At 39.9% G+C, this 13,847-nt stretch overlaps 1 protein-coding gene across 2 annotated transcripts in view; it reads left to right on the top strand.

The window, feature by feature from the left end:
* The first annotated feature begins 1,188 nt into the window (after positions 1-1,188).
* LOC139951376 (double-strand break repair protein MRE11-like) overlaps positions 1,189-13,847 on the top strand; it is a 39,389-nt gene continuing 26,730 nt past the window's right edge. For both annotated transcript variants that reach the window (XM_071950251.1, XM_071950250.1), the window contains exons 1-14: positions 1,189-1,301; positions 1,732-1,875; positions 2,877-2,920; positions 3,471-3,571; positions 4,371-4,531; positions 5,105-5,192; positions 5,345-5,486; positions 5,973-6,087; positions 6,937-7,122; positions 8,012-8,177; positions 9,251-9,331; positions 10,515-10,641; positions 12,137-12,243; positions 13,276-13,443. In XM_071950251.1, coding sequence (XP_071806352.1) covers positions 1,832-1,875; positions 2,877-2,920; positions 3,471-3,571; positions 4,371-4,531; positions 5,105-5,192; positions 5,345-5,486; positions 5,973-6,087; positions 6,937-7,122; positions 8,012-8,177; positions 9,251-9,331; positions 10,515-10,641; positions 12,137-12,243; positions 13,276-13,443 — 1,530 coding nt within the window. In that variant the 5' untranslated portion in view covers positions 1,189-1,301; positions 1,732-1,831. The remainder of the gene's footprint in view (positions 1,302-1,731; positions 1,876-2,876; positions 2,921-3,470; positions 3,572-4,370; positions 4,532-5,104; positions 5,193-5,344; positions 5,487-5,972; positions 6,088-6,936; positions 7,123-8,011; positions 8,178-9,250; positions 9,332-10,514; positions 10,642-12,136; positions 12,244-13,275; positions 13,444-13,847) is intronic.

Here is a 13,847-nt window from a genome sequence, read left to right as displayed (position 1 = left end):
ATTGCAGATAAAATTAAAAAAGAAACTCTTATTAAAGCGCAGTATTGCCGCAAAACGGTCTAAAAGGACTGTGCTCAAAACAAACCAAGAAAAAAAGTCAATTGCAAATAGTATTGTTAAAAAGTTACACATAACATGTAGAAGGTCTAGATAATGATAATTATACAAAATGCACACTTAGACAAAGGGGTAGGCCTAACTGGTGAACAAAAAAGACACACAAATACAAAAGGCCTATCGGAAGAAAAAAATCATAGTGCACCAATGACAAGACAATACAAATAAACACAAACAAGACAACGAAAAGAGAATGGTAGCCTAATAACCTTTCTACACACGAGCTGTTGGCATAGCAACAGAAGAGCCGGTCAAAGGAGGAACAATAGTGTGTGATTTCTATTGTCTGAGTTGTGTTGAGTTTTAGCCTACTTCGTATTGCACCTCATAGAGTTGCAGGTCACTCATTTCGCTGCAATATCATTTTTCTCCTAACATAATTTTTGACAAAGCTGTTCAAACCGAAAAAGACAACAAAAAAATCGCCTTACCAAAAATAAATTGCGCATAAAAAATACAATAAACATTATAAGAGATGTTAAACTTGCATCGGGGATAAAGAGTATTAGTTTTGGTTTTTACCCATACACCGATGTGTGTTAGCACTGTATACTCAGTATAATATACTTTCCCGAGTCCTGTGAAATAAAACCTCAGTAGTCTAGTTGGTATCTGCTCTAGAATTGCAAGAGTGGTGGGTTCGAATCCCACCCGAGTAACATGCCTGTAATGTTTTTTCACGTGACTCGGGAAAGTACTGAGTATACAGTGCTAACACACATCGGTGTATGAGTAAAAAAAACAAAATTAATACAAAGAGCATTGTTTGTCCATGGCTTACGGACGTGGTTTTGGTGACAGATTTCGGCAATTTAGTTTCGGTTTTTGAGTAAACTACCACTTCATCATTTTGGTGAATTTATTTCGTGCAATGCCATCTGCTAAATAAACCTCCAGAAAGTTACAACATTCATATTAACTTTCGGGGTCAAAACGATCAAAAAGGACCCGAATATAGATCTTTAATTTGTACAAAGCAAGCGACATAGTACAAGTCTACTTTTTGCTGTGGATTCTTCCGACAACAGAGGGCGTGCTCCGGCGCGCCATTCACGATTGCACTCGCACGTTGCGGGAATGGGGGAATTACACCAGAAACAGGTCGGTGTCATGACCATTAAAACTAGTGTTTTCATGTGACAAGCGGGAGCTGTTGGTGCCAGTGAAATGCTCAGTAACGATAGGTAAGTTGATATGTTTTGACAGTTTTTAATCGTTTTGTTAAATTTAATTACAAGTTCAAGCTGTCTTGGCACTCTTGCTAAGTAATAAATAATATATTAATTATTATGCTACATTATTATTAAACTACTTGTCATGCTTGTGTTGATTGCCTTGTCAAGTATAGTAAGCATGGTAAGGACTAAGTGTTTTCGTTGTCGTGTCTCAGTCTGGTGTCACTGTCAGAAGCCATGTGTTCAATTGGGGCGCTGTATGTACTCTTTTGTCTCCACTTCTTTTTTTAACATCTATTTCACGAGTCAGTGTCCCTTGTTTGTTGTCATGCTTGTGACAAGTTTATTTTTTATTTTTTATTTTAATGTTTAAACAGTTTTTTTTCAGACGGTCAGCCTCCTCACCAATGTTTCATTCGTGCACCAATTTGTTTTATAGATAGACAGACAGGACACTGCAAGGTATTGAATGTCAAATGTCAACTGAAGCTTAGACCATTTTATTGTATAAAGATCCGTGAGACAACAGAAACTCAAAGATGTCGTACTCATTTTCAGACCAAGGAAATGATTCACCACCAAGGTATGTTTTCAAGGTGACAACACATTCCAAACAAATAGGCCTATTGATTTATTGATCTTGAAGGTCTGCTATTTTCACATTCGTAGCGTTTTCTTGAGGATGATGTAAAAGACAAAATATCTAGTGACACTTATGGTATAGTTTATTGTCTTGCCTGGCTGGAATAAGGGGCGAATTCAAAATTAAACAATCGGTAACTCGGGGTAAATCTTCATTTCCCCCCGGGGTTTTACAAGGCAAAAGGAAGTCGGACCATAATGAGCTCATTATCTACAGGTCAATGAACATCGCTCTTGGGGCCACGGAGAGCCAAGTTTACTTCATTGATATCGCCGCCGGCCGCCCCGTGGTTTGGCAGAGGCTCGGTTAATCCGTAATTGATACTGTTCAACAATAGACCAGTGGAGTTTGCAGTCCATTGGTTTCTTTAGAACCATTGAGTACCTGAATGGATCAGAAGAACATTTATTGGAGCAGCCAGGCAGCTGTCACTAATCCGATAATCCCTTGCTGACGTAATCCCAAGCACAAATCTTGCCTTTTGTTAAATTGCTCTTTGTATCCGTGGTCACCCAACCACGACCAAGTTGACCCAGCATGTGCAGACGGATATTCATGACTCTATTGTTCGTATGCAAGGCTGTAAATACCCTGTATTACCTCGGGGGATTCTGAAAAAGCCCCCGAACTACCGCTTGTTTAATTTTGAATTCGTCCCTAACACAAAGGCCATGACCTCTCTGTTGCTCCTTCTCAGCTGCTCTTCCTTGGCGTTGTTCCCCTGTAAAAAAAAAAACTTAAAAAAAAATGTAGACTTTTGATTAGATTTTCCAATGGAAGTGCCCTTTGCAAAATGAAAATTAGGGTTAAAAGGGTGTTGCTAAGCATTCAGCAGCCACTGCAAGAAACATCAAGACAAACCCCCATCTCAATAGCGATGAGGGTTATAGGGTATAAATCTGAAGGTTTAGTTAAAAATCATTTTCACCTTTTTTTTTCAGAAATGACGATGAAGATAAGGAAAACACAATCAAAATTCTCATAGGTAAGAACTAAAATTATTAGGCGTACGTAGGAAAATATAGTGATGTGTCATGGCTGAGCTGTTTAACCCAAGCTCTATTGTTGTCAGCAGCAGAGTGCGGGTTCAATACCTGGGCCCAATTGCATAGAGCTGCTAAGCACAAAAATTTGCTTAGTGTAAGCACAAAACATTTTGCCTTGATAAAAACAAGATTACCAACCAAATTTTTAAGTGTTTTTCAGGATAAGCAAACAACTGCTGAATACCAGTAACTAGCAATATGCAACAACTGGAAATTTGGTTGGTCATCCTTTTTTATCAAGTAAGAAATTTCATGCTAAGCAAGTTTTCGTGCTTAGCAGCTCTTTGAAATTGGGCTGTGGTCATGACACTTGTGCCCTTGAGCAAGCGACTTAACCATGCATCATAAAAAGTTGGGAAGGTAGCGCATTCTGCTCGACCAAATAGGCTCCCAGTGGTTGTTACCTAAACCTACATCCTTACAGTCTGTGAATGAGATAACCCTGTTTCAGCCCCATTAATTTATCATTACTGTTTACCATTGTCATAGCAACGGATTGTCATATCGGATATGCTGAAAAGGATGGAGTCAGACACAGCGATTCCCTCAACACTTTTGAAGAGATCCTTCAACACGCCCAGAAACAAAAGGTACAGCCTGAGTAAAAATCTTAATGATTTGGGGTTTGATAAAAAAATTATTATTACTTGCTTTTTGTAATACTGTTTTTCCGTTAACGCTCATTCGTGTGCTCTTGTAACTTTGGTTTGTTTGTATTGGTCGAATAATTATGGATATATAGGATTTTTCGATGACTAGAGCAAGCTGGTCGAAACGTTGAGACCAATATTCAAGAACTGACTCCGCGATAGTACAGTTAATCATGATCCTATAAGCTAAATTAGTAGTCTCCGCCTATTTTCTATACCATCCGCCCGGGTAATAGTTAAAAAAGCAGGACAGTTCTTTTCAGAACTGAGAAGTCTCCCAAACCCCCGAACATCTACTCCGCTGTAGTAGAACAAGGCAAGACAGTTCTCAAAGAACAAACTCTACCTGGCAAGTAGATACGCACATGGTGTTACCGCAAACCAAATAATAATAATCACTCGGCTATCTAGCCCTATGTTGCCTCTGAGATAGTTCAATTAGAAAAATTGCTAAGTACAGCATAATTGTTTTAACCAGAATAAGGTTCTCCTGTAACGGTCATCCTGCTCATTTTTGCTGCGCAGAAAGTTGTTGAACAGACCTGAGAAACTTGCCCTCTGTTTATTACTTTGTAGTCATTGGTTGTATTCCCACTTCAAAATATTGCCATGAAAGTACCTTGTTCTTGCATTATTGACATTGCAGACCAGATTGTTAAACTACTACAACAGCAGACAGTAACAAAATATATTTTTAAAGGTTTCTCATCGCCTCTGATTTGACCGTTGACCTTTGCAGGTCGACATGATCTTACTTGGTGGTGACCTCTTCCATGAGAATAAACCATCCAGGAAGTCCCTGCATGGCTGCATGGCGTTGATTCGTAAATACTGTATGGGAGATCGTCCGGTTGGAATACAGTTCCTGAGCGATCAGAGTCTGAATTTTGCAGCCAGTCCGTAAGTTATTTTTATAAAATGTTGGAATCAGTTTGGCTCACTGGTGTCTTTCCCTGCCTTTTCACCTCTGTGGAGCCTGGTTCGAATCCCACCTCGGACCTGAGCCTTGCCTGATTGCGTCGGTTTTCCTCCCAGAGCATTTGTTCTCATTTCCTATTCATCCTGCTTTGTCGGTAATTGCGCTGTTGGACGTGTAATCAATATAAATTGTCAGGACAACCCTTAAAGGTAGGATCATCGTTTGGGCATGAACCCAAGCAAAAAACTCTGTAATGTCTAGATTCAAAAGCTTGCTAGCGAAATTATTTCAGGGTTTGGGGTTGAACAAACAAAAATAATTGTAATGGGATTTTGACCACCAACCTCAAGAATTACAAGCCGGTACTCTACCAACTGAGCTCCCTTTTATGTCAATGTCTTTGTTTGGGGGTGCAAGCCTTAAAACCTGTTACTTCCATGTAGCCAGGGATCACCAAAAACAATATGCACAATTTCCAGCTTGTGATATTTGTTTTTCAAATGGAAAAATTTACTTCCGTTAATCTCTTATGATGTTTGCTCCTCCTCCCCCAGGTTTCCTGTTGTGAACTACGAAGATCCAAACATCAATGTTGAAACACCTGTTTTCTCTATTCACGGTAATCATGATGACCCAGCAGGAGTAAGTCCATCTAAATCATTGATGACAACTCTAAGATTCTTTTTTTTTCTCTAAAATATTTCATGTAAATGCGGAACAAATCTTTTTTTTTTTTTTTAATTTATACAGCTTGCCCCTTTTACGTCCCTAAAAAGTTTCCCTTTGTACTTTAGCTGGGTAACCTGTGTGCCCTAGACATACTGAGCGTGTCCGGGTTGGTCAACTACTTCGGCAAGTGCAACTCACTGGAGAAAATCGATGTGATTCCATTATTGATAAAGAAGGGAACGACGAGGCTGGCTCTTTATGGAATAGGTAAGTAAAGTGACGACTAAAAGACCCAACCTCCAGTCAGCAATGCATTAGCAACAGCAAAAGGGATAAAATGGAGAAGAGCACAAAAGAAGAAAGATCAAGCAAAAATTCCAACAGAAGGGAACCTCTTTCCAAAGATAAGAAAAAATGCGGCAGATCTCGTGGAGGGACGAGATACTCGGCCACGTGGCATCAACAGCCTGGCAAAGAGTTAGTCAAACACAAAACAGAAATACTTGGCACAGTTCGGCAGAGGCTTTTATTCCACAGTGGGATGGTATTTTTCCACAGTGGGATGACATGGGAAGACAATGATGAAAGAAGGGAACGCTCAAGCTATTTCTTCGATTGTAGGTCACTCAGTACTGTGGGTACAATAAACATAAATAACAACCAGGCTATTAAATAAAGAAGGGTTTTGAAACCTAGATATTGGATTTATTGATTAATTGACCTACTTGAATACATTTCCTGTCTTTATTTTAGGCTCAGTCCGAGATGAGAGAATGCATCGTATCTTTGTCAATAGAAAGATCAGGTTCTTCCAGCCCAAAGATGAGAGTACCCCATGGTTTAGTCTCTTGACCCTTCACCAGAACAGGTACTGCCCCCTGGGCACATCCCTTCCCCTAACCCTTCCTGTACCCCTTACCCCTTGCCAATACACATTTAAAATCTTGGGCGGATTTCATAAAGAGTTAAGACTAGTCTTATCTCGCTAGCCATACGTTTTTAATATCTCTTAGGACTAGTTCTAGGACTAGTTCTAACTCTTTGTGAAATCAACCCCAGGGCTGCTAAAACTTTCTGGGAGCAAGTAAAAGCGCACAGTTTCTCTGATGGGCAGCTTTGAAGCGCAAGGCCTAGGCCAAAATTTTATAACGCTGTTAAGCATAGAAAAAACTGCTTAGCAAGATTCTGGGTGAGTGGGTCACCAGTTGCAACAATGTAAACCCATTTTTGCTGGTAATCTGTTTCTGTTAAGCAATGCTTTTCCATGCTTAGCAAGTTTATGTGCTTACAAGCTTTTTGAAATTTGGCCCTGATGTGAGTCTATTGCTATCTAGTACCTCTTAATACCCTAACATCTTGCAGTTACAGAATTGGTTTTGCTGACAAAACAGTTCCTAGCAGTTTAAGCACTTAATGTAATCCGGCATATACATAAACTGACAAACCTGTAGAAGTTTGAGATCGATCGGCCATCTGGGTCACAAGAAAATAGTGAAAAAACGATTACACATTTCGCATGACATCGATTAATAATAAATAAGTAAAACACTCACTGAGCGATAAACTGTAAACAGGAAATTAGCTCTCTTTATTTCTCATCAAATATGACATTCCAGACAGAAATATTTCAAGAGATGTTTCCTACTAACATCATCATAATACCGTGTTATGGAAATCTTGTGGGATGAGTTTGTCTAATGAATTTTCTTTGTTTCAGGACAAAGCACGGAGAGACAAACTACATTCCAGAGCAGTTCCTTCCAGATTTCCTTGATCTAGTCTTGTGGGGTCATGAGCACGAGTGTAAGGTGGAACCCATCTGGAACGATCGGCAACATTTTTTTGTCACTCAGCCTGGGAGCAGCATCGCAACATCACTCTCTCAAGGAGAAGCAGTTCAGAAGTAAATAGAATTTGTACACATGTTTTTATACAGGGCACTGACTTCTAGGGTTCATTTCAAACTGAAGTTCAATTTGTGGCGTGTCATATTTTTGGTGCAAGATGTTGTTGTGTTCTTGGCTACGTCCTGCGCACATCACTAGGGAAGTTTAGCTTAAGATTGGGCGAGCAAAAAACGTGAACGTGAACATCAGAAAATTGTGTCGTTTCTAGTTGACGTCACCACTTTGGGCTTTTTGCATGCTCACGTACGGCGTCTGCACGTACGTACCTGACGTGAAAAATAGTAACTTCACGTCCATGCTTAAAACATTTATAAGATTTTTCTTACAAAATTTTCTCACGTTCATGTTTTTGCTCACATAACGTGCAGCTAAACCTTCCTAAAATCAAAGATTTACGGGCGATGTCGGGAAAGCTTCACCCACCACACTGACTACATCTTGGCTTCCAAAATCCAGAGAGCACCCCCTGACGGTTCAATAGTGTATAGTTTGAGTGTTCGCATGGTCTTTTGGTTTAACTAACAACATGAATAAGAACATTTTGCACCAGGAATTGGCGTGTCGTGCCGCAGCATTAAGAGTACCAGACTCAAGCTTTGGTGTTCAAACCCAAGACCTTTGCAATGCTAGAGCAGTGTCTTACCAACTAGACCACCAAGATTGCCCAGTAGCTAGAGGCAGGATTTAAACCCAAGACCTTTGCAATGCTAGAGCAGTGTCTTACCAACTCGACTACCGAGATTGCCCGGTAGCTAGAGGCAGTTCGAAAGTACTGAGTATACAGTGCTAACACACATCGGTGTATGGGTAAAAACCTTATTAATATTATTTATCCCCGATTAAATTTAACATTTAATAAATATGAACTTGTTGTCTTTCTTACAGACATGTCTGTCTTTTGCAAATCCGAGCCAAAGCGATGAAGTGTACCAAGATACGTCTTGAGACGGTTCGTCCGTTCTACATGAGAGACATAACCCTAATGGATACAGACATGAACCCTAACCACGCTTCGGCAACAGAACATGTGGAGGCATTCTGTGCCGAAAAGGTAAAGACCCAGAATCTGATCCTAGAATCCAGATTAGCTTCCACGTGTCACCCAGTGGTGCTCATTCGGTTGAGCTCCTGACTAGAGCTAATCAAACAATCACTCGCCCCCTCTTGGTGACGTCATGCACCTGGGGTCAGCCCCAAGTGACCCACTCCAGAAGCAGGGCACTAGGGGCTGACCCGGGTGAGCCCTTAGAATGACATCAAAGCTATTCGAACGGGGGACCCCAGATCGGGGTCGACCCAGGAAGCTAGTCGAACGCCCCCCAAGTAAAGAATTTCTGAGGTCTGCCACGAAGGACCAGGCTCCAATTTCATACAGCTGCTAAGCACAACAATTTGCTTAGCATGAAATTTCTTCCTTGATAAAAACAGGGTTACCAACCAAATTTCTATTTGTTGCAAATTGCGTTTTACTTGTTTTCAGCTTTTGTTTGCTTATCCTGACAATCACGTGGAAATTTGGTTGGCAATCCTGTTTTTATCTAGGCAAAAGTTTCATGCTAAGCAAATGTTTGTGCTAAGCAGCTCTACGAAATAGACCTCTATCAGGGTGCAGCCAGCTTGAATTTCTCCCATTGATAGCATTGTTACGAAACCGAGGCTTGAAGAACAAACTAGTCTGGTTCCTAATTGCAAGATGATTATTAGCATGCATTAGTGTTATTCGGTACGAGGAACATGACCAAGATGAAGGCGGCATGATAAAGGTCTATTGGGCTCAGGTCATACCCTACTGTTAACCATAGTTACAATGTTTCTTTATTTGATTTTATTAAATGATTTTTCTCTGAAATGGATTGCATATATTGTTCCTTCCTGTGCATACATTGTTCCTTTACTAATTTATTTGGGTTTACTGTCTTAATGTTTTGCAATTTTTACTCTACGGATTGTTCTGTAAGGTTCTTGTATTTTCATTTGTTTGGATTGCTGTTTATTTTCCTGTTGTAAAATTTTTAATATTTTTATAATTATTTTGTTATGCGCTTGTGTACATTTTATGGAATGGGCGCAATATAAATGAATAAATTATTTATTATTATTATTATTATTTGTTGACTGTTTTAGGTCGAGGCGTTGATTTCGCAGGCTGAGGATGAAATGTCGGGACACCCCAAACAACCCAAACTACCCCTCATCAGATTAAGGGTAAGCATTGGGTATCTTATCCAAATTGAGCAACCTCGTACACTTGGAATTATTTTCCATCAAGTTTGACGAACCGCTATTTTTTTTCTTTGTTCCAGCGAGAGGATGCTGGCTTGGAGAGATGCAATAATTGCGTTGTTCTTTGCGTGGTTTAGTTGTGTTACAGTCAACTCTCTTATAACAAAGTTTCTGGGATTGACTAAAATCCCTCTTTGTTACAGGAATGTCAGAATGTTGTTATAAGAGGACAGCAAAACAAAGAAACACAAAGCAGAAATGAGGTTTTGGACTTCAGAATGAACTCTTAATAACCAGAACCCCTTCCCTTACAGAAATTTACGAAAGATTGCTGCAAGCTTGCTGCAAGCTTGCCAAAGAGCATGACCGCAAGCTTGCAGGGAGCTTGCAGGATTCCAAATATTTAAATTAGGGCAAGCTTGCAGCAAGCTTGCGGCAAGCTTGCGCCAACCGGCAGGACGGCAAGCTTGCGGCAAGCTTGCGCCAACCGGCAGGACGGCAAGCTTGCTGCAAGAGATTTTGGACTTCAGAATGAACTCTTAATAAGCAGAACCCCTTTACAACGATGCTTTTTATGATGGGAGCCGACTGTATAGAAAAATCAGTTGTTGAGTTCAGTGAGTGAGCATTGAAGACCATCTTTGGAGAATCAGTAAATCAGTGTGTTTTATATTGAAAGGAATTTAAAGCAATCGCACAACATTGGTAAACAGTATTGTCCAAAGGCCCACACTTGGTGTATCACAACTTATATATAAAATAACAAACCTGTGAAATATTAGGCTCCATCGGTCATCGGAGTTGGGAGAAAATAACGGGAAAACCCACCCTTGTGTCTGCACGTTTCGCCGTGTCATGACATGTGTTTGAAATAAATCCAGTATTCTTGATATCGAGAATTGATAATTGTTTTAATGTTTTCTCAAAAAGTAAAGCATTTCATGGAATAATATTTCAAGGGAAGTCTTTCACCACTACCTTCTGTAAACCCTGTAAGTTATTTATAAATCTGTAAACTTTTAATTGCTGTTCTGTTCAAAAAGTGTCCGGATGGCTTTAAAAGGAATTTGAGTTATTTTGTTTGTTTTCTGTCTGCGTTTGGCTGCAAAGCAATTGAGAACCCATTGGCAGTACGTTACAGTGGTTATTTCTTTCTTATCTTCAGGTGGATTACAGTGGTGGCTTTGAAACCTTCAACATCAACCGATTCGGCCAGAAGTTTGTCAACAGGTTAGCCAACACAAAGGACATTGTGCTGTTCCACAAACGGAAATTACAAGCAGGAAAGAGGGGTGAGTTACAGGCAAAGTATACATTTGTTTTTTTGAACCATTCTGTTGTTTCAAAAGGTGGTCACGTTTTTGAGATATCGCTGAAAATCCAGAGCAAATATGATTATGCTTAATGTAGGATCAGGCATACCACCATAGTCCAACAGTTTGAGTGTTTATTAATTTTGGTTTTTACCCATACACCGATGTGTATTAAGCACTGTATACTCGGTACTTTCCCAAGTCCTGTGAAAAAATACCACAGGCATATTAATTACTCGTGTAGGATTCGAACCAACCACCCTTGCAGTTCTAGAGCAGTGCCCGGTAGCTAGAGGCAGTTTGAATCCTATGTTTTGGCAGCGGGTACCGCAATGATATATAAAAGATGTTAAATTTGCATTGGGGATAAAGAATATTCATTTTGGTTTTTACTCATACACCGATTTGTGTTTGCACTGTGTACTTTCCCGAGTCCTGTGAAAAAATATCACAGGCATATTACTTGGGTGGGATTCGAACCCATGACCCTTGGAATTCTAGAGCAGTGTCTTGCCAACTAGACTACCGATGAGATTGCCCTGTAGCTAGAGGCAGTTCGAATCCTATGTTTTGTCAGCGGGTACCGCAATGATAGATAAGTTTGAGTGTAGGGTTGAGGACTACATCAGTAAACTGATTTCGCTTTGGGTTCAGGAGTACCACCATTAATCAGAGTCCAACTGTTTGGTAGTTGAATAGTTGATTAGTGTTGGACTGGAGACTGCACTAGTAAACTGACTATTCTTTGGGATAATGCTTTGGGATATTTGTTTATTGTTTATCCTGGGAAATCCATTCAGTAAGAAAAACTCACTGACCTCCCATGGATCCCAGCTAATAACAATCTATAGAAGTGCACTTAAAGGAACATTACAGAATTGGTTTTGCTAGCAAAAACGTTGCTGGCAGTGTAAGCAATTTATGTAATCCACCATATATACATAAACTGACAAACCTGTAGAAGTTTGAGATCGATTGGCCATCTGGGTCACGAGAGAATAGTGAAAAAAACGATTACAAATTTTGCATTGCATCGATGGCAAAACAAAAATGAATAAAACGCTCACTGATCGATAAACTCCAATTGCGAAATTAGATTATTTATTTCTCATCAAATTAATATGATATTTCAGACAGAAATATTTCAAGGGATGTTTTCTATTATCATCAACATTAGACCGTGTACGGTAAGTTTTATGTAAATCTGTGATCTTCACGATTTTTGTTTCATACCAGTTCTGTAATGTTCCTTTAAGATAAAAGATTAAAAATTTACACAGTAATACATTGGACATTCAGTTAAAAAACACTAGATCCAAGCACACATAAACTACAAAAAAAAAACATTTTTAAATAGGACGAAGAAAATTAAAGGGGAAAAAATACACATCCATTCAAAACACTCAACCAAATACAAAAGAAACAGATGAACCACAATGGAGTAATAACAAACATTTTCTTTTTTTTTTCACAGAAAGAAAACCCAATGAGGAGGACATGGACAATTATCTGAGGCCAGACGCTCTGGATGCAGGAAGAGTAGAGGATCTTGTGAAACAATACTTCACCGACGCTGATGAGGTGAGTAATACACTAGCCCTCCTATTCTCTGGTAGATTGTGCAGCCGTCTGTTTCACCATTCCAACACCATTATTGTGGCATAGAACTGTGTGCTTTCAAGTGAGAAAGTAGTCTTGGTTCAAGACTCTCCTGGATTTGTCACAAGAGGGCGCGCTATCACCCCCAACGCGCTATCAACCACGAACCGCTATCACCTGAGAACCGCTATCACAGGAGAGTCTTGGCACATTCATTAAATCTCCCCCCAAAATGAAGGGGCGGGCTCTGCGGGAAACCTACGCACGCGCATTGTGTTTCCCCCCGATTTTGAGGGGGAGATTTAACGAATGTGCCAAGACTCTCCTGTGATAGTGGTTCTCGGGTGATAGCGGTTCGTGGTTGAAAGCGCGTTTGGGGGTGATAGCGCGCCCTCTTGTGACAAATCCAGGAGAGTCTTGAACCAAGACTAGTGAGAAAGGGGCTTTCATTCCTGCAGCCTTTTCTCTGATTCAATTGGTGAGATGAAAGAAATTTTCAGGAACTTTTACTAGAGTAAAGTTTTGTCCCAAACTAGCAATATTATAGTATGGTAGTTATAATGAGTAGGGTAGATGGCCTTAGCTTTCGATCCAAACCGGACCTTCTTCAGAGGCATGAAGGCATAGTATGGTAATTATTATATAAATATGAATGGTATGTAAAACAGGGCAACTTCTAAGCATATCTGGACCTGATTTGATGGTACTGCTTACCGTAAGCTTACGGAAGCAAGAAAATCCATGCTTGTTTCACAGGTAAACAGGGAATGTTTTTTGTGCGTGTGCAATCTCCACATGACTATAGCTAGTGCAGAAATTTGGCACTTGCACAGTAAGCGGAGAATGGTGATCATAAGCGCAGAATTCGGCAGTTAGCAGAGTCAAGAAATTGGGCCCAGTTGATTTCCTCATTTTAAGTTTTTCAGGTATGCCGTTCGAAGTTGAAAGCTCAATCCCAATCGTTCTTGTCAGATCTGTTGATCCACATTTCTCCACATTTCTCCTATTCCACAGCATAAGAAACTCAGTCTTCTGTCGGAGAAAGATCTCTGCCAAGCCGTCCAGGAGTTTGTGGATAAAGAGGAGAAGGACGCCATCTTGGAGCTTGTGAAGTTCGAGCTGGAGAGGACCCAGGGCCATCTGAAGAGTTGCAAGACAACAGACACTTTCATTTTGGAAGAGGTGATTTTTTAATTTTTTAGTTTACTTAGACAAGGACAAAGGACAAACAAAACAAAAGAACAACTGGACGCTAGAGCCTAATATTATACAGTTTTGTCGTCCTGGTGAGGTTCTTAGTGAAAGTGTCTTGAGCCTTGATTGACGAGTGATGAGCTAGTTAATTAATGGTTTGTTATTCTTTTATGAGAGTATGGAAATAAATGTATTCTTGAATTGAAATTGAACGAACAATATTAAACATATAATTTAACCATTAATGCAAATATTAGTAATTAACCTGACGCTTCGACCCTAGTCTTTCTCGAAGGCTAAATGAAACAAGGCTACTCAGTAGAGATTTGACATGTAGTGCTACCACAAATCTCACCTGACAAAGATTTTTTATTTTATTTTTTCAATTTTTT

This window comes from Asterias amurensis, chromosome 19, assembly GCF_032118995.1.
Source record: "Asterias amurensis chromosome 19, ASM3211899v1".
In the NCBI taxonomy this organism is placed as follows: domain Eukaryota; kingdom Metazoa; phylum Echinodermata; class Asteroidea; order Forcipulatida; family Asteriidae; genus Asterias; species Asterias amurensis.
This window is presented reverse-complemented; position numbering and strand designations above follow the sequence as displayed.